At 57.3% G+C, this 21,114-nt stretch overlaps 1 protein-coding gene across 1 annotated transcript in view; it reads left to right on the plus strand.

Annotated features, from left to right (window-relative positions):
• Window positions 1-20,872, plus strand: part of LOC144946481 (uncharacterized) — a 27,166-nt gene extending 6,294 nt beyond the window's left edge. Inside the window, exons 3-9 of the mRNA XM_078875395.1 lie at window positions 1,326-1,556; window positions 11,447-11,647; window positions 12,541-12,660; window positions 15,114-15,224; window positions 15,574-16,688; window positions 19,642-19,801; window positions 20,742-20,872. Coding sequence (XP_078731521.1) covers window positions 1,326-1,556; window positions 11,447-11,647; window positions 12,541-12,660; window positions 15,114-15,224; window positions 15,574-16,688; window positions 19,642-19,801; window positions 20,742-20,785 — 1,982 coding nt within the window. The 3' untranslated portion in view covers window positions 20,786-20,872. The remainder of the gene's footprint in view (window positions 1-1,325; window positions 1,557-11,446; window positions 11,648-12,540; window positions 12,661-15,113; window positions 15,225-15,573; window positions 16,689-19,641; window positions 19,802-20,741) is intronic.
• Window positions 20,873-21,114: the final 242 nt, after the last annotated feature.

Here is a 21,114-nt window from a genome sequence, read left to right on the forward strand (position 1 = left end):
TCTCTACCGCCCATCACCCTGCTACTGCCACTCTGTGCCCCCCAGCTACGAGCAGGCCTACCCCAACCACCATCACTACCCCTATCACTACCCCAGCCCCTATCACTACCCCTATCACTACCCCTATCACTACCCCAACCTCTATCACTACCCCTATCACTACCCCAACCCCTATCACTACCCCTATCACTACCCCAACCCCTATCACTACCCCTATCACTACCCCTATCACTACCCCAACCTCTATCACTACCCCAAACCCTCCTTGACCTCTCCCGCCTGTTCTCCCAGCTGTCACCATAACGACACCACCACTTTCAGTAACCTCGCTCTTTATCATCTCAGCCACTAACATCATCTCGTGTACAACTTTCTAATTGCTATAAAGTGCCTTGGAGCAAAGCTCTGCTCTATAAATCTCTATAAGATGGGTAAAGTGTATTGGCAGGTCGTGTGTGGTGGGGTAGTTTGTGGGTACTCCCATTTCTTCCGAGATGTCTGACCAGCTTGGGACATTAGGCTAAGGCAGGGGTCGGCAACCTACGGCTCCGGAGCCGCATGCGGCTCTTTACGGGCTGCTTCTTGACGATATGTACGTATGTACATAGATGCATTGCGGCTCTTGAAATACTGAATTTTGTACCGAATTGGAAAGAAATGGCTCTTCTTGTTATTTTGGTTGCCGACCCCTGGGCTAAGGGGAGGCTTCCGTCTAGCAGCGGGACATTGAAAAACTTCATTATTTTTTGTTTCACCAGGTAAGGCCTGCTGAGCTATGTCACTCTTTTTCACGAGCGACCTGGCCACAAATGATCACTCGGTGAAGCGGCTTATCACGTGGGGATTTATAGCAGCTAAATTCTCCAAATGCACATTGATTCTAAATGCGGAGGGAAAAACCGGAGGACCCGGAGAAAAATCCACATTGACCACGGGGAGAGACAACTCCAAATATACAGCAGCAGCAGGCGTCAGGGTCGGGATCGAACCCACGACCTCCTGCACACCAGGCGAGGTAGTTAACATCTAGCTACCGTGATGATGCTGAGAGAGAGACACCGCAAACTCCAAATATACAGCAGCAAGCGTCAGGGTCGGGATCGAACCCACGACCTCCTGCACACCAGGCGAGGTAGTCAACATCTCCTAGCCACTATGACATGACCTGCCAGAGACTCCACCAGCTGTTCCACACAGTCGGCTCTGTTTCTCATCTCAACTCAACGTGACACGAGATGATTTGGCCCACCAGCCGGCCGCAACTTGTTTGATCTTTTCCTAACATCTCGCCGCCGCGGTGGCGCCCGTCCGCGATGCCGTCGCAGACTGCCTGATGCTGCTCGCGTTCAAGAGCCGCTCGGAGAGGCTCAAGGGCGCGCGGCCGCGGACCTGCGCTCGCCTCCAGGATGTGTGCGCCGTGAGCACTGGGCTGGCCCTGCACAGCGCCGCCCACGTCCTCGCCGTCAGCTGCCCCTCGCTCTGCCTGCTGCTCGCCTTCGAGCGACGCGACGTCATGAGCGCCTGGGACGCCCGGCTGCGCTACAGCCTGGGAGAGGGTGAGACGGCTCGGGGGAGGGGGGGGGGGCAGGGGGGGGGGCGGCGTGGGGGAGCGGCAGTCATGGCGGTTGGCGCGCGACGACTACCGACCCGGTGACCCGAGGTCGATTCTCGCTCACGGTCAATGCCGGTGGCGATTATCTGAACCCGTTTTGGGCCTCCCCTAGGTCTACTCGGTCTCGTCGAAGTAGCTGGTGTGAACATCGCCACTGGGGAGACAAAGCCTGCCGGGCGTGGCGCTGGCCACCCACCCCTTCGTGAAGGCTGTACCGGCCTTCATAGGTGCTCGCTAACAGCATTTGCCCCAGCAGCCTGTTTAGACTAGGGGTGGTATCTTTGTCTTTGTGGGTGGTTTAGCCACCGATAGCGTTGCCACCCACTTGAGATGTGAGAAGATAAACGGGGGTGGGGGGTTATATCCATCGCGTGAAGTAGAACCGTCTCAACAGGTGAACGACGGCATTGAAACTGATAATTGTTTTTTTACCCTTCTATCTGGCAACAAAACTGACACCTTTTTTACAAGTGTAATAAAAGACTTGACCACGATATCTGGCTCAGTGTCCTTTATTCGGTCCGTACTGCGTCCCCACACGGCTGTCTCTCTTATTCTCTCTGTGCTGGTTCTGATGTCACTCCAGTCCACATCAGCAGCCCCGCTGCTGTTCTTGTCGCTCTTGCAGCCCCACAGCAGCTCCGCTGCTGTACTCTCACACAGCTCCCTTGGCTGTTCCTGCTGCAGCTCTCACGGCCTCGTGCTGTCTCGCCTTCTCGTCGCTCCTGCGACTCCTGGCAGCCACTCCGCTGCTCCTCACACACAACCTTACTGCCTATCTCTATCTGCAGCTTTACACCTCCCAGTAGCTCCCTACTGTTCCCAGGGTTGGCTCCCGCTTCTGACGGTGCCCCCTCAGCTCGTACGCCCGCGTGGCCCCACACCTTTTCATTCACACCCCGACTGCCTTCTCCTTCCGGTTTACCCGCTTAAGGACCCCCTACCTTTCACCCACGTCACCTGGCTCCGCCTCCTCGTGACGTCACATCCGGAAGGTCGCTTTCGCCCGCATTACACCACCCTCCCCCATAGAAAAAACCCAGCCGACCTCGGCTGAACAACACCAAAGCGTAATGCGGTGAACCGACCTTCCCCCTTAAAGGACACTAAGCATGCAATATAACAACAAGAACAACACACAAGTAACATCGACGAACGTACGAAAGCATGCGATAAATACGACGGCAAGAACAAGAACAATAACAACATACAATCAACGAAACGTAAGCGATTTGGAACGAGTGCGGGTCGCCGGCCCGTCCCGGACGGTCGGCGGCCCACTTGTAGAACGGGGACGCGATGGAACACGAGAAATGACAGGGGGTAATTCCCCTGCTGCGATTGGAAGTCCACCGACATCTCGTGTCCCTGACGAATCAGTCTTGGTCATATTCGGCGAATGCGCCTGCAGCGGGGTCGGAAGGGTCGCCGGGCTTGAAGGTCCCGCAGCCTTGGCAGGCGCCCTCCGAGCAGGCCCACTCCTCCCCCGCGGTGTCACGGTCGGCCTGTCTGGAACAGGTACGACAGGCGCTCTAGCAAGATCAATGGACGCAGGCGGGGAAGAGTCAGAGTCAGCAGCAACAGACCCCGGCAAGGCAACATTGGGAGATGACGCATCACGTAGGGGAGCAACATATGGTTTCAACCGCGACGTATGAACAAACCAACGGCGAGAACCAAACTGAACACGCGCCGACTGTGGATTGGGAGCCTCAATGAGGCGCACAGGACCATGCCAAGGTTTGTGCAATTTAGGAGAGGTCCCCGGCCGCACCTGCGGGCAATGGAGCCAGGCCAGGTCTCCCACCTTCCAGGGGCACTCCCCCTCAGACCGCCGAGCATACCGCTCGTTCCGGGCCTGGGCTTTGGCCGTAGCCACGCGGGCGTTTTCCCGCGCCTCCGTAACCCGGTGAACCGTGTCCTGAATGTATTCAGGGAGTGGTTTACGAGGTCCCTTCACCCCAGTACCCAATTGCACATCCACCGGAGGCACGTTTTCCCGACCATACATAAGGTAAAACGGCGAATACCCTGTAGCCGCATGGGGCGTCATCCTGTACGCCGAAAGCACTCCGGGGATGTGCAGATCCCAATCCGATTGCTGCTCACTCACAGTATGGCAAAGCATGGCAGACAATGTCCTGTTCAGCCGCTCAACCATACCATCCGTCTGCGGATGGTATGGAGATGTCCGTATCTTCTTAGTCCCAAGGCCTGCGCACACTTCAGCCAACAATTTAGAAGAGAAATTTCGGCCCTGGTCCGTGAGGAGTCTCTCCGGCGCCCCCTTGTCCATAATGTACCCAAACAAAAAGGCGTCGGTGATGGCCGCGGCCGACTGATCGGGCAACGGCCAGGCCATCGGCCAACGGGAGAGATACTCGACCCCTACCAGCAAATATTTATTTCCCCTCGCCGATGGTGGGAAGGGTCCCAATATGTCCAGTGCCACCAATTCATTGACTCGAGACACCTGAATCGACTGGAGAGGCGGCACGTAAGGATGTTTAGGCGGCTTACGCCGGGCGCATTCAGGGCACGCGCGCACGTGCCCTACGACATCTGTCGCCATGCCGTGCCAAAAATAATGACGTTGTAACGTCAACAAGGTCTTCTGCACCCCTAAATGCAATAGTGTGTCACAATGGAGAGTTCTAATCAACTCAAATCGCAAGGACGTTGGTACCACCACACGCCAGCTTTCCTGGAACCTTTCTTGCCACATAAGCAGACCATCTCGGAGAGCGGTTCGCGGCCCCACAGCCGAACTCGGACTCCCCTTGTCCCTCATAGACCGCTTCCGCATGGACAACAACGACTCGTCCATCATCTGTTCCCGAATCCAGACAGACCGCGGCAGATTCAAAACCCCATCAGTCGGTCCCGGTTCCATCGGAGTATCCGACTTCCCGACGGCCAACGTGAGCGGCTGAGAGGGGTTGAGAATCGGCGAACACCTATGCGTCCCCGACGCACATTTACAAGGGGCGCGCCCTGGTAATCTGGAAAGTGCGTCAGCGTTCGCATGGCGCACTCCCTTCCGATGTTGAATTTGGAAGGAAAACTCCTGCAGCGTGTCCAACCAACGTGCCCACTGTCCCGATGGCTGGTCCATTTTATATTCTTAGGTTTTTTCGGTAAAGTCACGTAGGTAAAACATTAAAATTAATGAAAGTAAAATAAAACAAAATAAAAATAAAAATCACGACGTTTCGGAGGCAACACAAGTCTCCGTCATCAGGTGGGACCGTCACAGCCGAATTAGCTGCATCAAGTGAAGCAATGATTCAAGATGTAATCCCTTATAAGCAAGTTGAAGGGAGGTGGAGAGGGGGGGGGGGTTTGGAGAGCTTATCAGACTGTGGTAGCCAATGAATGGAAACGTATTGGGAGGGAGGAGGAGCGGTGATCAAAGACTGCACGTAGTGCTCAACACAATGAATGGACACGTGTCGGGAGGGAGGAGGAGCGGTGATCAAAGACTGCACGTAGTGTTCAACACAATGAATGGAGACGTGTCGGGACGGAGGGTGAGCGGTGATCAAAGACTGCACGTAGTGCTCAACACAATGAATGGAGACGTGTCGGGACGGAGGGTGAGCGGTGATCAAAGACATCACGTAGTGCTCAACACAATGAATGGAAACGTGTCGGGACGGAGGGTGAGCGGTGATCAAAGACTGCACGTAGTGCTAAACACAATGAATGGAGACGTGTCGGGACGGAGGGTGAGCGGTGATCAAAGAACAATGAAGAGATTACTGTTAAACACTGGGGATGTTAACACTCGGTGAAGTAAATTAAAATAGTGCCTGTCAGTTAGTAATCACTGGAAAGATGTTATTAACCACGCAAAAAAGACTTAATTACACTTTTTGGACCATCTTATCTGACAGGCACTATTTTAATTTACTTCACCGAGTGTTAACATCCCCAGTGTTTAACAGTAATCTCTTCATTGTTCTTTGATCACCGCTCACCCTCCGTCCTGACACGTCTCCATTCATTGTGTTTAGCACTACGTGCAGTCTTTGATCACCGCTCACCCTCCGTCCCGACACGTTTCCATTCATTGTGTTGAGCACTACGTGATGTCTTTGATCACCGCTCACCCTCCGTCCCGACACGTCTCCATTCATTGTGTTGAGCACTACGTGCAGTCTTTGATCACCGCTCACCCTCCGTCCCGACACGTCTCCATTCATTGTGTTGAACACTACGTGCAGTCTTTGATCACCGCTCCTCCTCCCTCCCGACACGTGTCCATTCATTGTGTTGAGCACTACGTGCAGTCTTTGATCACCGCTCCTCCTCCCTCCCAATACGTTTCCATTCATTGGCTACCACAGTCTGATAAGCTCTCCAAACCCCCCCCCCCCTCTCCACCTCCCTTCAACTTGCTTATAAGGGATTACATCTTGAATCATTGCTTCACTTGATGCAGCTAATTCGGCTGTGACGGTCCCACCTGATGACGGAGACTTGTGTTGCCTCCGAAACGTCGTGATTTTTATTTTTATTTTGTTTTATTTTACTTTCATTAATTTTAATGTTTCACCTACGTGACTTTACCGAAAAAACCTAAGAATATGAATCATTGCAGTCACGAAAGCTTCAAATCTAGAATGGTCCATTTTAAGTGCATATTGCAAGGCCGCATGATCCGTACGCACAATAAAAGAACGACCGTAAAGGTACGGTCGAAATTGCCGCAGGAAAAAAACAACCGCCAAAAGTTCTCTACGAGTGACACAGTAGCGTGTTTCCGCAGGCGACAAGACTCGGCTACCATACGCCACGACGCGCTCTACGCCCCCTTTAGACTGTGATAATACCGCCCCAATACCTGTGTCACTCGCGTCCGTATCTAGAATGAAAGGGCGATCAAAATCGGGATAATCCAATGTCGGGGCCGTAGCCAATAGATCGCGCAGACTCTGAAAGGCCGCCTCTTCCGGCTCTCCCCAAACAAATTTCCGTCCTTTACCCGTAAGGAGATGCAAGGGCCTCGCAATCGTCGCAAACCCCGGCACAAATCTTCGGTAATACGAGGCAAATCCCAAAAACCGTCGAACATCCCCCACAGAGGCCGGAGTCGGCCAATCCCGGACACACGCCGTCTTTTCCGGATCCGTGGACACCCCCTCGGCACTCACAATGTGCCCCAAATAACGGACGGACCGTTGCAGTAGGTGGCATTTCTTTGGTTTGAATTTCAAATTGGCAGAGCGCATCCTCGTGAACACTGTCTCCAGCCGCGTTAAATGTTCCTCAAATGTGCGGCTGAACACAATAATATCGTCCAAATATATAAGACACGTCTCCCACTGCAACCCCGTCAAAACGAGCTCCATCAATCTTTGAAACGTAGCAGGGGCCGCATTCAATCCCATTGGGAGGCAGTTGAATTGAAATAACCCCTGCGGCGTACGGAATGCGGTTTTCTCCCGTGAGGACTCGTCAAGGGGAAGCTGCCAAAATCCCGAAGAGAGGTCCAGTGTGGAAAAGAACTTAGCCCCCGACAATGCGTCAAGGGAGTCGTCCATACGCGGCAGGGGGTACGCATCTGCCACCGATATCTTATTCAATTTCCGGAAATCGACACAAAATCTCAAGTTGCCATCCTTTTTCTTAACCAAGACCACAGGAGCGCCCCATGGGCTGTTAGATGGCGATATAATGTCCGCAGCCAACATGTCTTCCACCGCCCCCCGAACGTGTTCTCGCTCCGCTGGACTCATCCGATGCGAATTTAACCGAATAGGGGCAGCGTCGCCCGTCTCAATGTGATGGGAAAGCAAGGATGTGCGTCCCAAATCCAAATCGTCGGAGCTGAATACATCCGAATACGTCAGCAACAATTTACGCAGCGCATCACGTTGCCCCACGGACAGGGAAGAATTTTCGTCACATAAGGTAGCGATCCAACGATTGTCCGAACTCCTTGGCTCGGAAACACCAGCGACCACTCCTCGGCGATGCGGACAATCGTGCGTCGCAAACGTCGTAGTGGCATGTGCCACAACCGTACCGGCCGGAACACGGATGTTTTCCACCCCCGCATTAAGCACCTGTAAAACCGGTAATTGATCCGGCCGGACGATGGTCTGTGCCCCAACTAACGCCAATCCCGTTGTTATCGTGGCGGATGGTGACAACAAGACCCCTAATGCTCCTAGCCGATCGGGCAGGGGCTTCCGATACCGCAAGGGTATAAGCATCTGTGAACCAGGTGGGATGTCCACAGATGCGACGGACAGCGCCTGCACCTGTACGGCCGAAGCAGGTCGCCCCCAGGGCGACGGCAGAAACGAGATTCGACGGCCCCCCGGCAATTCAATACAATTCTCATTGATTTTAATCAAAATGGGCATCTTAGCCAAAAAATCCGTGCCTAGTAAGCAAGGAACCGCCAAAGATCTCGATATTAACACAACGCCCGAAGCCGACACATCCCCTATAGATATCTTAGCATCCACCTGGCCCACAATCCCCATACTACCCCCGTTTGCAGCGACGCAAGACCCATAAACCGGACGCACAGCCCCCGGCGGAATGCCCAACAGATGGAAAATGACATCCGATATAATAGTCGCAGACGCTCCCGAGTCGACCAAAATGCGCACGTCCACACCTTGTATGGACCCCGGTACAGTGGACGAACCCGTAGCGGCCGCGACAACTCTCCGTGCCAATTTGCGCCACTGCGTAACTGAATGACAAGGCCCCGTCGATGGCCTTTCTTTAACAACAACAATAGGATCGCGCAACACAGGTGGTGGGTGAGGTGTAAAGCCTTGCCGAGTGTCTGGTGCGTGCCGACATGCCTGTTTCGGAGGTTCCTTGGTCGGCTTGTCCGGTGTTGTGGGCTCCTGCTGCGGCGGACCCGGGAAGCGGGCCCAGCAATCTCTGGCGTAATGGCCCCTACGGCCGCAGCGGAAGCAATCGGCCTCGTTGCGCCGAAGCGCAGGTCCTGCGTCCCGGCGGCCCCGTCCCGATGGCGTAGCGCGCGGCCCCGGCCTTCCGCGTCCCGGCCATGGAGAGGAGGCAGCCGTCAGCTCCTGTGGACCCCGCTCATCCGGCACATAGATCGCCTTTGTGGGGTCCCACCCCATCGCGCCTCCTTCCTTGACGGGCCCACCCGTCCATGCCGCCACTTGCTTCCAGCGACGGAGATTAAACTGCGCGTCCAGACACTTTGCTGCCGCCCGGGACGTGAGCTTCTCATGCCCACACACAGGCATGGGGATCCCCAGATCCCGAGACAGCTCCAGCATTTTTCCCAATATGAGGGGCTCGAGCAGATCCTGTGGCGTGTCAGGATATGCCGCCATGGCCAGCTCCAACACCGCACCCCTGAACGCCACGGGCGATTCTTCGGGTGCTCGTTGTCGTTGAGCGAATCGCCGATGCGCGTCGTCAGGTGGCTCATAGGCGTCGGCCATTTCCTCAAAAACTCCACATAACGTCTTCTTCTTATCGGCCGTTATGGAACGGAAAAATCGCACAGATTCGTCGTCCAGTAGAGTCGGCAACACCTCCAAGGCCTCCGCATCGGTCCATCTTGCTGAACGAACCGCCGCCAAAAATCGGCAGGCGAAAGCGCTCCAATCGCCCCCGATAGAGAATTCCTTAACCGTAGTAAGGTGGCGACTCCGACTCCTCTTCACGCCGTCTTCCAATGATGGTTGTTGTGGAGGTAAATTCAAAATGGCGTCGGCCCGCGGCGTGGCCAATATGGCGGTTTGGCGCCGCGGAGCGCGCAAGATGGCGTCTTCTTGCCGCGTGGCCAATGGCGGCGGCAGGGCAGGCAACGTGGCGGCCCGTGGAGCACCTTCTCGTTCCATCGTCGTCCTTGGCGTAACGAGATGACACAGATGCGCCAGGACGTCCTTGAGTGTCTCCAGTTGTTCTGCCACCTGTTGCCATCTTTGCTCAGCGTCCGATGTTGTTGACGGACCCGCCATCGCGCCGACATCTTCCACGCCCGTCCCCGTGCTCGCCTCAGCAGGGCTCTCCTCCACCACCCCAGCAAAATCCGTGGTCGGAGGGAATTCGTCGTCGTCGGACGAAGAAGCCGATGCTGGCGCCGGGGGAATTTTCTTCCTTACTTGCTTAGACATGCCGTTTCACTTCTGACCCCAGTGTAATAAAAGACTTGACCACGATATCTGGCTCAGTGTCCTTTATTCGGTCCGTACTGCGTCCCCACACGGCTGTCTCTCTTATTCTCTCTGTGCTGGTTCCGATGTCACTCCAGTCCACATCAGCAGCCCCGCTGCTGTTCTTGTCGCTCTTGCAGCCCCACAGCAGCTCCGCTGCTGTACTCTCACACAGCTCCCTTGGCTGTTCCTGCTGCAGCTCTCACGGCCTCGTGCTGTCTCGCCTTCTCGTCGCTCCTGCGACTTCTGGCAGCCACTCCGCTGCTCCTCACACACAACCTTACTGCCTATCTCTATCTGCAGCTTTACACCTCCCAGTAGCTCCCTACTGTTCCCAGGGTTGGCTCCCGCTTCTGACGGTGCCCCCTCAGCTCGTACGCCCGCGTGGCCCCACACCTTTTCATTCACACCCCGACTGCCTTCTCCTTCCGGTTTACCCACTTAAGGACCCCCTACCTTTCACCCACGTCACCTGGCTCCGCCTCCTCGTGACGTCACATCCGAAAGGTCGCTTTCGCCCGCATTACACAAGGAGTCATGTTTGCATAGACCACAATACCTGCAGTCATAATGCAAACAAAAACATGGGTTGGACCCATGTGAGGATAGGCTCTAAGGAAAGCTGTCTCGGGTGTGGACCAATCAACTTCAAGGACAGTGCATACATTATCAGAGTTATGTTTTTTGTTTGCATTATGACTGTAGGTATTGTGGTCTATGCAAACATGACTCCTTGTAAAAAAAGGTGTCAGTTTTGTTGCCAGATAGAAGGGTAAAAAAACAATTATCATATTTTTTACTGGCAAATGAGGTTCCAATGGGCATTGAAACTGTCGACAAGTGAGTGGGCTTTGGGCAGAAGGCGTCAATAGAAGGGATGATTGCTCGACGAGTCAAGAATGGCAAGGGGGTGGCGGGCGAGGAATGGAACTCGTCTGAGAGGGCGTCTACCGTGGAGGAATCCGTTCGCGTGCAGCTGCTGCGTGAGTTGGCGCCGCGCGGGATCGTGAGAGGTGGCGGCGGTGTTGGGGGAGGCCTTCGTCCAGCAGCGGATTGACCTTGGCCGACGACGGTGACCTGCAGAGGGGACAGCAGTGCGTGAATGAGTCATCCTGGGTGCTTGTGTCGTCATCGCACAAACCGGGACTCCTAACCCTTCCCCCCCCCCCCCCCCGTTCCGATGACGTACGTGGACTTGTACATCATCGGAACGAAACCAGAAGAAAAAGCTAAAATAAAATAGCTTCGTCAGTACCGAGGATTCCTAAAAGCCACGTGGGAGGGCGTCTGGTACACTTTGGCGCCAGCTGTCATAGAGTGGCGGTCGTGTCGCTACAGTTCTCTGCGGTGAGTACAATGTCTTTAGAAACAGCGGCGCTGCTACGCCTCTCTAAATAAAAATTGACGCCAACCGCCCGCACGGTCCGAGATTCAGCGGTGAACAGGGCACCCCCCCCCTGCAACTCACAGTCGTCTCGGAACGACGTGAAAGTGTTTAATGCCCCAGTGAGACTCGCAAACTTCCCAGGTACGAGTCTCTACCAGCCAGGAAATCCAAGACCCGGTGGGCAACCCGAGCTCCGCTCAGTCCCCGTGCCGTCAGCCTCTCCCCGCGCGATTCCTAAATCCGTCGGCTTTTCACCCCCCTCCGACCCTCCGACCCTCCGAGCAGCGCACAGCTTCGCGGTGACGCTGGCGCCCGGCAGCCGCCTGGAGGAGGGTCCGGGCACGCTGCACTGCGTGAACCAGACGTGCGCGCTCACGAGGGGGGCGCCCCCCCGCCTGCTGGCGCGGTGGAACCTGCCGGAACTGCGGCGCTACGGCGCCGTGCCGGGCGGGTTCGTCTTCGAGGCGGGGTCCCGGTGCGGTGCAGGTGATGCGGGGACGTCGCGGGGGGCGCCCTCTCTCGTGCTGTACCGCCGTGGCTTTTGGGAACGGCTCTCACGGTGTCTCCGTGAAGCGTTTTGGGAAGATGGAGGATTTTTGTCCCCGGGTTGAGCATTTTCTGTCACGCACGAGCAGTGGGTGGGGCTACCTGGACAGTGGGCGGGGCTACCTGGACAGTGGGCGGAGCTACATGAGCAGTGGGCGGGGCTACCTGGACAGTGGGCGGAGCTACCTGGAACAGTGGGCGGGGCTACCTGGAACAGTGGGCGGGGCTACCTGGAACAGTGGGCGGGGCTACCTGGAACAGTGGGCGGGGCTACCTGGAACAGTGGGCGGGGCTACCTGGGCAGTGGTCGGGGCTACCTGGACAGTGGGCAGAGCTACCTGGACAGTGGGCGGAGCTATCTGGACAGTGGGCGGAGCTACCTAGACAGTGGGCGGGGCTACCTGGACAGTGGGCGGGGCTACTTGGACAGTGGGCGGGGCTACCTGGACAGTGGGAGGGGCTACCTGGGAAGTCTGATGGATTTCACAAAATGTTAGTTTTGATGCCTAGAGGAGGATAGAAAGCTGGTTAATACGTTTATCTAATTACCCACAATGCTCCATGTAATACATTTTAATTTCTACAGCATTATTTTCCTCCCGGTGACCTCCTGTGCGCAAGGTCAGTGGTACAACCCGAGTTCGACTCCCAGCCACGGCTCACATCGGTGGCAAGTTGCGCTTAAACCGATACCAGGCCTCGCTCCCCTTGGTTGACTGGGGTACTTTTGGTGCCGTGTGTAAACATCGGCGCTCTCAGCAGCCACTCGTCGCTAACAGCACCTGTGACCAACAGTCTGTTCAAGGCTGCACGGGGGATCTTTGTGTTGGTAGGGGCCGGCGTGTACTTCCTGTCGAGCGCCGAGGGCGAGCAGATGCACTTTGTGTTCGACTGCGTGGCCCGGGGCCTCTCTCCGTCGCACGCCCCGTTCGGCATCAAGCCTGCCCTGCCAGGTACGGCGAAACGGAGCGGCAGCGCGTCGCATCAACCCCGTGCCACACCAAACTACGCCACGTTGAACTTCTTTCGCACCGTACGTAGCCGGCCACGCTAATCGGAGGTGCCGGTGCCATGCCATGCCGCCGTGCGCCGCCGCATCACACCAAACCACAAAAACCGCTGGAACGTTCCACAACCAGCCGCATCAAACCACGCCACCGATGCACAAGCGGCCGCACGGTCAGGCTCGTCGCCCCAGGCTGCGCCGGGTCGCGCCAAATCGCACCGCCCACACACAGGCGGCCGTGCCAAGCCACGTCACGGCGAACCACGAAACCCACACGGCCGTTACACAACCACGGCACCGCAACTGGCATGGCACGGCCGGCAGGAATTTGAGAAACGCATGGCACGAAAGCCCCACTTGGCGTACGCAGCAACACACACACACACAGTGCACATAGCGCACGCACGCACGTTCACACGCGCACAGAGACAAAGATCCCCCATATAGCCTTAACAGGCTCTTGGGGAAAGTGCTGTTGGCGAGTAGCACGTGGTGCTGGATGGCCAGCACCACGCCTGGCTGCCTGTGTCTCGATGTTTACAGACCGCACCAGGTACTGTACTCTGTTGAGGCTGAGTCCACCTATCAGAGGCCCATGACCAGTTCAGATAATCGCCGCGAATTGAACTCGGGTCGCCGGGCTCATAGCTCAGTGCGCTGTGCTGCACACGCGCACAAAGACAAACATCCCCCATGTAGCCTTGCCGGCCTTCGTAGTGCTCACAGCTGAGAGCACAGGCACTGGTTTAGATCCCACTCTCAACTCGTGTTAGCCACGGCTGGGAATTGAACTCTCACTTGCCAGGTTCACCGCACGTGCAGCTGCTGTATTAACTGTTAATATATTGAGCGAGCGGACTGGGTGTTGGATCGTCAATAAACCCAGAGCGTGTTGAATTCGATCCAACCATGACAACAGAATTCCACGTTTCTCTCGCGTCTGGGACTGCCTCTGACTCCTCCTCCGTGGTCTCCACCAAAGACGAAGATCCCCCATGTAGCCTCAACAAACTATTGGGGCAAGTGCTGTTAGCGAGCACCTATGAAGGCTGGCACGGTACACGAGGGGGTGGGTGGCCAGCACCACGCCCAACCGCCTTTGTCTCCGCACCAGTTTTCGGCTGATTCGACCTAGAGGAAGCCCGGTACGAGTTCAAATAATTATCGTCGCTGGTGTTGACCACGAGCTAGAATCAAAATCGTATCCGTGGCGGGTTCATAGTGCAGCACGCTAACCGCTGTGCCACCGCTCCCCACTTGGGCAGCACGCACACACGCGCACCGCGCTCAGACTGGCGGCGCCGGTGCAGCGAGTGGGCCCTGCCGCTGCCTGCACGGAGCCGGGCGACTGCCGTGTTTTTGCCAAACGAGTTGAGCTCTCCTCTCCGGTTACTGCACCCCAGTGGCTGCCCTTACACGGGCACCACTCCCCACAAGTGCCCCCCCCCCCCTCTTCACCCCACACGTCACACGCCCTACCCCCCCACCACCACCACCCCCACCACCAACCACCGACCCTTCCGCCTGACCTCATCCACCAACAACCACCACCAACCACAAACCACAAAACCGTCCTCCTCACCACATCCACATCCACTGCTCACCATCCATCACCACCAACCACCGACCCTTCCGCCTGACCTCATCCACCACCAACCACCACCAACCACAAACCACAAACCCGTCCTCCTCACCACATCCACATCCACTGCTCACCATCCATCACCACCAACCACCGACTCTTCCGCCTGAGCTCATGGCACAACCACCACGTCCACGCCGCTGAGTGGCCGCTGAGCCCCTGGGTGCTCCCTGCTGCCAATGGCGATGACCCCGCCAAGAAAACTAGCGAGCGGCACGCCCGGTACGTGGCGGCGTGCGCCGCGAGGCTTGGGGGGGCTGGGACACGTCCCCTAGTGGACACGGCCACCGCTGAGAGACGGAGCGATGAAATCATTTGGTTTGCGGCTGCTTCGGTAGGGTGGGGGGGACGGCGGTGGGAGGGTGGGGAGGATCGTGACATCGCAGGGCTGCGAGGGATGGTGGGCGGGATGCCTTCGTCCGGCAGTGGACTGAGCAAAGCTGACGAGCGACGTGGCGCTGGCTTGCGAAGTCGCCACCAGCCTGCGCCGCTCCAGTGACACGGGCAACGGCGCTGCTGCTGCTGCTGCCGCCGCCGCCGCTGTGTGATACGGCTATGTTCAGCGCTGATGCTGTTGTTTATGGTGTTGCCGCTGCTGCTGCTGCTGCTGTTTCTGCGTGTACTCTGATTAGCACGTTTGGCTGCGTACAGTGCGAAAGAAGTTCAACATCATGACATCAACGTGCTGCTGTTGCTGCGTGTGTTGCTGCTGCTGCTCGTTGCTGTTGCCGACTCTGTCATGGCCCTTGCCGCTGTAGACCTGGGAGGAGGAGGGGAGTCGCGTCGCAGTGACAGCGTCAACAAGGAGACGCAGGAGCTGGAGATGAGACTCAGCCTCCTGTCCCTGGCCAGTGGGGATGGCAGCCCAGGTGTGGGATGACATCATCAGCAGCAGCATCATCATCAGCAGCAGCAGCAGCAGCAGAAGCATGATCGTCATCAGCATCATCAGGATGATCGTCATCAGAAGCAGCAGCGGAATCATCGTCAGCAGCAATAATATCATTATCACCATCATCATCAACTGCAAATAGATAATCATGATCATCATCAGCATCATCATCATCAGAAGCCAAATCGTTATCACGTACACTCGCCTACACTGCACACTGCACACTCGGCGTACACTGCACACGTACCCTCGGCGTACACGCATTCACAACGTCACTGCCTGATGATTGTCCCACCGCCGATCTGACCGACGACGTCGTCCCGCAGCCTCCAGCCTGCCCTCGTCCTCGCCGCTGAGCTCCCAGCCGAGCCTGAGCGAGGGCCGCTCCACCCCGAGCGGCCTCAGCGACGACGCGTCCCTCCCGCCGGCGGGCAGCGCGCTCAGCATCTCCACCACCACCACCACGACGTCCTCGTCGTCGTCGTCGTCGTACGGCGAGCCGCGCCGGGCGATCGCCGCCCGCCCGTGCGCCGCCGCGGACCGCGACCGCTCCGCCGGTAATCCCGCTGGGGGGCGGTCGCCGGACGCCGCCGCCGGCGCGTCGCGGCTGTCGCGGGCGCAGCAGCTCAGCTCGCTGGAGAGCGGCATCGGCAGCGGCAGCCTGGACTCGTCGTCGCGCGGGAGCGTCGCGTCCTCGTCGTCATCGTCGGGCTCGCGCCGCGTCGCCGGCACTCCCCGCCGCCCCTCCCCGCGTCCCGACGCTTCGGCCGGGGGCGACGCCGCCGCGACCTCCGTCGACGTCCTCGTCGGCGACGGCATCGATGGTGGCGGCGGCGGCGGCGAGAGAGACGACGGGGCTGATGAGCGGGCGACGCGGCGCGACCGTGCCTCGCCGCGCGACCCGACCTACAGTTCGCCCCGGCCCCTCGCCGGGCAGGGCTGCAGCTGCCTGCGGTGCTGCGCAAGTGCCGTTGCGGCTACCGCGAGCGCCACCGCCGCCACCACCAGCGCGAACGATGACAAATCCTCGACGCGACATCGCTGCCGGGCGGACGCGGACAGAGCGCGCCCGTTCCTGCGCCGTCAGCCGCTGGCGGCGTCGTCGTCGCTGGACGTGCCGCCGCGGGAAGCCGCCGATTCGGAGTCGCCGCGAGCGGCCGCGATGCTCCAGACGCGCTCGCTGAGCCACGACGTGCCGCAGTCCAAGATGAGCGCCGAGGAGTTCGATTGGCTCTCGCTGCTGGCCAATCAGGAGGTGCGGCGGGGCCTGGAGCCGCGCGGCGTTGTGGGAGGCGGGCGTGCCGCCACCCTGCCGTCGGACGGCGGCGCCGGCGCCGGGGACCGATCAGCGGCGCGCGCCGCGCCCGGGCCCTACTTGACCTTCGAGCAGTGGCGCAGAGCGACGCTGGAGCCGCAGAGGAGGCCGCAGCGCGACGACGAGGTGAGGGTGTGGCACGGCGGGTGAGGGTGTGGCTTGGCGGGGTAAGGGTGTGCTCGGTGGATGTCGAGCTAATCGCCGCCACCGCCACACAGCCGCGTACACCACACCACACGCCATGCCACACCACCACCACACTGCATATCACACCACCACCACACGCCATACCACACCACCGCCACACTTCACATTTCATACGACCCAGTACTTTTCAGTTTCATTCCAGTCTGCCCGAGTCTTGTCGGTGGCCCAGTAAACAATCCCCTGCCCGTCGCACCACACCCAGTATGCGTCTCACTATGCCTCTGGCCACCGGGGCAGGTGACATGGCCTACCGATAGTTCGTTCCATCACTTGTTGCAGAGGTTCGTGGGCTCGGCTCCGGCGGGCCACCCTGGTTATCACTGCGGGTGAATTTAACCATAACAGTCAGCGCTGTCTGCTTCAAGGTGGTCGTCAAAGATCCTTGTGAGGTCGTTCCAAACGAGCGTCATGGTTCCAAATTTCAAAAATTGCCAAAAGTTACTCCGCAGATTCCTCGATTGGGATCGCAGACGGCAGCAATCATCACCCCCCTCCCCTGCCTGGCAGACTAAGGTCCACTTGCAGGCTGGGTGCTGGGTGGCGTTTGTGCCTGGCCAGGCAAGGAGAGCTGCCACCGGGGGTGCCTTTCAAATTAATTGAGATGAGACGGTGATGTGTGGGCAGCTTTGAGTTGTTTAGGTACTTATATACATGCAAAGATGATGATTATTATTTTCACTACAACTCACCTGCTGCCTCGTCCAGTCTACCAGTGCCCCATTTAAAAACAGATCCAATGATCCCCCATATAGTCTTGAACAGACTGTTGGGGCAAGTGTGGTTAGCGAGTAGGACCTGTGAAGGCCAACACGGCACACGAGGGGGGTGGGTGGCTAGCACCACTCCCAGCCGCCTTTGTCTCCTCAGTGGCGATGTTGACACATCGGTACTGGGTACTCATTTGAGGCTGAGCCGACCTAGGGGAGGCCCAGGACAAGGTCATGTAATCGTCGCCGGGTGTTGGTGGCCGTGAGCGGGAATCGAACTCGGGGTCTCTTGCCGGATTCGTAGCGCGGCGTAGCGCTAACCGCGACGCCACCCCTCGGTGAGAAGTTATGCCCTGGCTGTAATGATCTGCAATGATTATAACACGCGCGCACGCAGACACCTCCTGCAGTTGTGTTTTATTTGCGGAGGACCTTAATTCCTCGCGTCAAATTTAATGACTTGTTTTCCATGTTTGCCTCTTGCTAAGAAGTCAAAATGTTCTAATCCCCAGTTAAGAGTCCCCTAAGCTTTGAGGACCCCCTTCCCAGGAGGGATTAGCGCGGACCGGTGTCCGACGGAAGGCTTTGCTCGTTGATACGTTGCCCACTTTCCCCTTCGCCGGCGACGTAACCGCCGTTGCCTCGATGCCAAGTCGAAGCCATTGCGTCATCGCGCCGATTGTGCCGAGCCGTCGCGTAAGATTACTCGCGTCGTGTGCGGGGGGGGGTGCCTCGGGGCAACGGAAGCTCGCTGGAACGGCATTTCGCACGGGGAGAGATAAAGGAGCAGGCCTGCAGTTGCTCGCTGACGCCGCAGATGGTCGAAGGGCCGCTCTGGAGAGTGGAACTCCACGGAGGGAGCTGGTCACTCTTCTCTATTCGTTACTGCGACCTCTTGGGTGTCGCCGTTTATTATTATTATGTATTTTGAACGTCTTCCACCATTTCAATTTAACTCAATGTTCACTTTCATTTTCTGGGTTCTTTCGGTAAAGTCACGTAGATAGAAAATAAAATAAAATAAAAATGAAAATTAATTACATTTTAATTACAAATAAAAGTAATGAATTCAAAATAATAAAAGCAAAAAACCCACTTTTTTATGTTCTATCTACGTGACTTTACCGAAAGAACCATGAATATGAATTCCTGCAGTCACGAACGTTTTAAGTCAAAATTCAATGTTCATTTGTTACAACGGGAAGTCCCCGTGCGGCCAGTTACCCGGATAGTTCCGGTGGTAACGGCTCCATGACCGCCAACAACGGGGTCACTGTTGGGGTGGAGAGGAGCCCAGCCAGCAGCCAGCCAGGACAGTTGAGGCACATATTATTATTAATTACAGTAGAATTATTATAAAGAGATTATTATTAATACTGTAGGAACCTCCTGGTTACACCGGTCCACAGGGGATTATTGTGTCCGTCCGTCCGTCGTGCAGGGAGGGGCTGGGTGGGGAGGGTGAGGCTGGGTGGGGAGGGGAGGGTGGGGAGGGGCTGGGTGGGGAGGGGCTGGGTGGGGAGGGGCTGGGTGGGATGGGTGGGGCTTGGTGGGGAGGGGCTGGTCATCTCCTGGTTACACCAGCCCACAGGGGATTATTCTGTCCGTCCGTCGTGCATCCAAAAATTGGAGGGGTGGGGCTGGGTGGAGAGGGGAGGGTGGGGAGGGGCTGGGTGGGGAGGGTGGGGCTGGGAGGGGTGGGGCTGGGTCACCCCGTGGTGCCCTTATGAAACTCAACGTTTAACCTACTCACGCCGGCTTGTGCCCGCCCTCACAGTCGGCCATATTTGCGGAATACACCACGCTGCCGTTGACCCTGGCCATTGACCGAGCAACCCAACGTTCCTACCAGCTCCCTCCGCAGGAATGTGTTTACAATTACAGAGACTTCTTTACGTATGAACGAGTTAGGTTCTGTTCGTAAGTCCAGTTGTACTGCATGTACACTAAACACGGGGAATGGCTTTAAAAGTAGTAGCATCTTCTGTAGATATAGATGCCACTGGTTCTTAATGTTCTGCAGATGTAGGCGCCACCACCACCATCTATTGCGCGGCGGTTGAACTTACGATACGAACAAACAGGCAACTGTTTGTTCGTATCTCTGAAAGTCCGTAAGTCGAGTTTTCGTAAGTAGAGACATTGGTGGTGCCGTGTGTGCCCAGACGAGGAGTGTGCCCAGTCACCTGCGCATCGTGGAGAGATCCGTGGACCCTGGAGACCTGGAGGAGACAAACGCGGGGCTGAGAGACACGGGGCTGAGGGACACGGGGCTGAGAGACACGGGGCTGAGAGACACGGGGCTGAGAGGCGCAGGAGTGCAAGGTAAGCGTCACACGTGACAATGGTGATGATGACGGTTGATGATATTTGCTTTAGAGGTTTTTCCCTCGCTGTGTGTGCGGCCGTCGTAGCAGTAGATGCGTTCCAAAAAAAGAATGGGGACGCACAAAGAGAAACCGCACGAGTGCACACAGTACACACACACAGTACACACACACAGTACACACACAGTACACACACTGTACACACACAGTACACGCACAGTACACGCAGTGCACACACAGTACACACACAGTACACAACCTACGCACAGTACACACAGTGCACACACAGAATACACACAGTACACACACAGTACACACACTACGCACACAACGTTGTGTGTGTACTGCATGCAGAGTCAATTCAAACCGCACAGCGGAGTGCATTTTGGGTATAAATTGGGAAGCTGCACACACAGCGCAAAGTCGCACAAACCGAACCGGCTGAACACGAGGGAAGCCTGCACTTTAAACGTGGGTTTTGACAGCCAATGCAATGATCCATGTTTGGGAGAAGGGGTCAATCGGTCTTGGTCCTCGCCTAGGGAAACTCGGCTTAAAATAAGTACCTGGTGTGATGTGTAAACATCGCAACTGGGGAGACAAAGGCGGCCGGACCCAGCACTCATCACCCACCCCTCGTGCGCAGTGCCGGCCTTCGTAGCTGCTCACGGTCACCAACACCAGCGGCGATTACATGACCTTGTCCTGGGCCTCCCCTAGGTCGGCTCAGCCTCAAATGAGTACCCAGTGCCGATGTGTCAACATCGCCACTGGGGAGATATAGGCGGCTGGGAGTGGTGCTGGCCACCCACCCCCCTCGTGTGCCGTGTTGGCCTTCATAGGTCCTACTCGCTAACCACACTTGCCCCGACAGTCTGTTGAAGGCTACATGGGGGATCTTTGCCTTTGCGCGTGTGTGTGCGTGCGTGCGTGCGTAGGCTCGGATCGAGCATCAACGCTGACTCCAGTCACCCGTCTGTAACCGAGCGGAGCACGGGGCGTCAACACGGGCTGGCGCCGGAGCCGGCGGCACAGCGGGAGATCGGAGAACACAGGAGGACGGGGGGGGGGGGGCAGGGGACGAGGACGAGGAGGGGGGGACATTGCGGTGGGAGGAAAGAACTTCACGGCTGCGTTGGGCGCACACAATTCTGTTGGGGGGGGGGGGAGGCTGCTGAGGTAGTCGGGACCAGTGGTGGCTTCTCGTTGGGGGCTGGTTGGGGCCAGTTGGGGCCGGTGGCGCCAGTTGGGGCCAGTTGGGTTGGGGGGGCCGGTTGGAACCGGTTGGGGCCGGTGGGGTGGCTCATCCCC

The sequence above is a fragment of the Lampetra fluviatilis genome, chromosome 41 (genome assembly GCF_964198595.1).
Source record: "Lampetra fluviatilis chromosome 41, kcLamFluv1.1, whole genome shotgun sequence".
NCBI classification, from domain to species: domain Eukaryota; kingdom Metazoa; phylum Chordata; class Hyperoartia; order Petromyzontiformes; family Petromyzontidae; genus Lampetra; species Lampetra fluviatilis.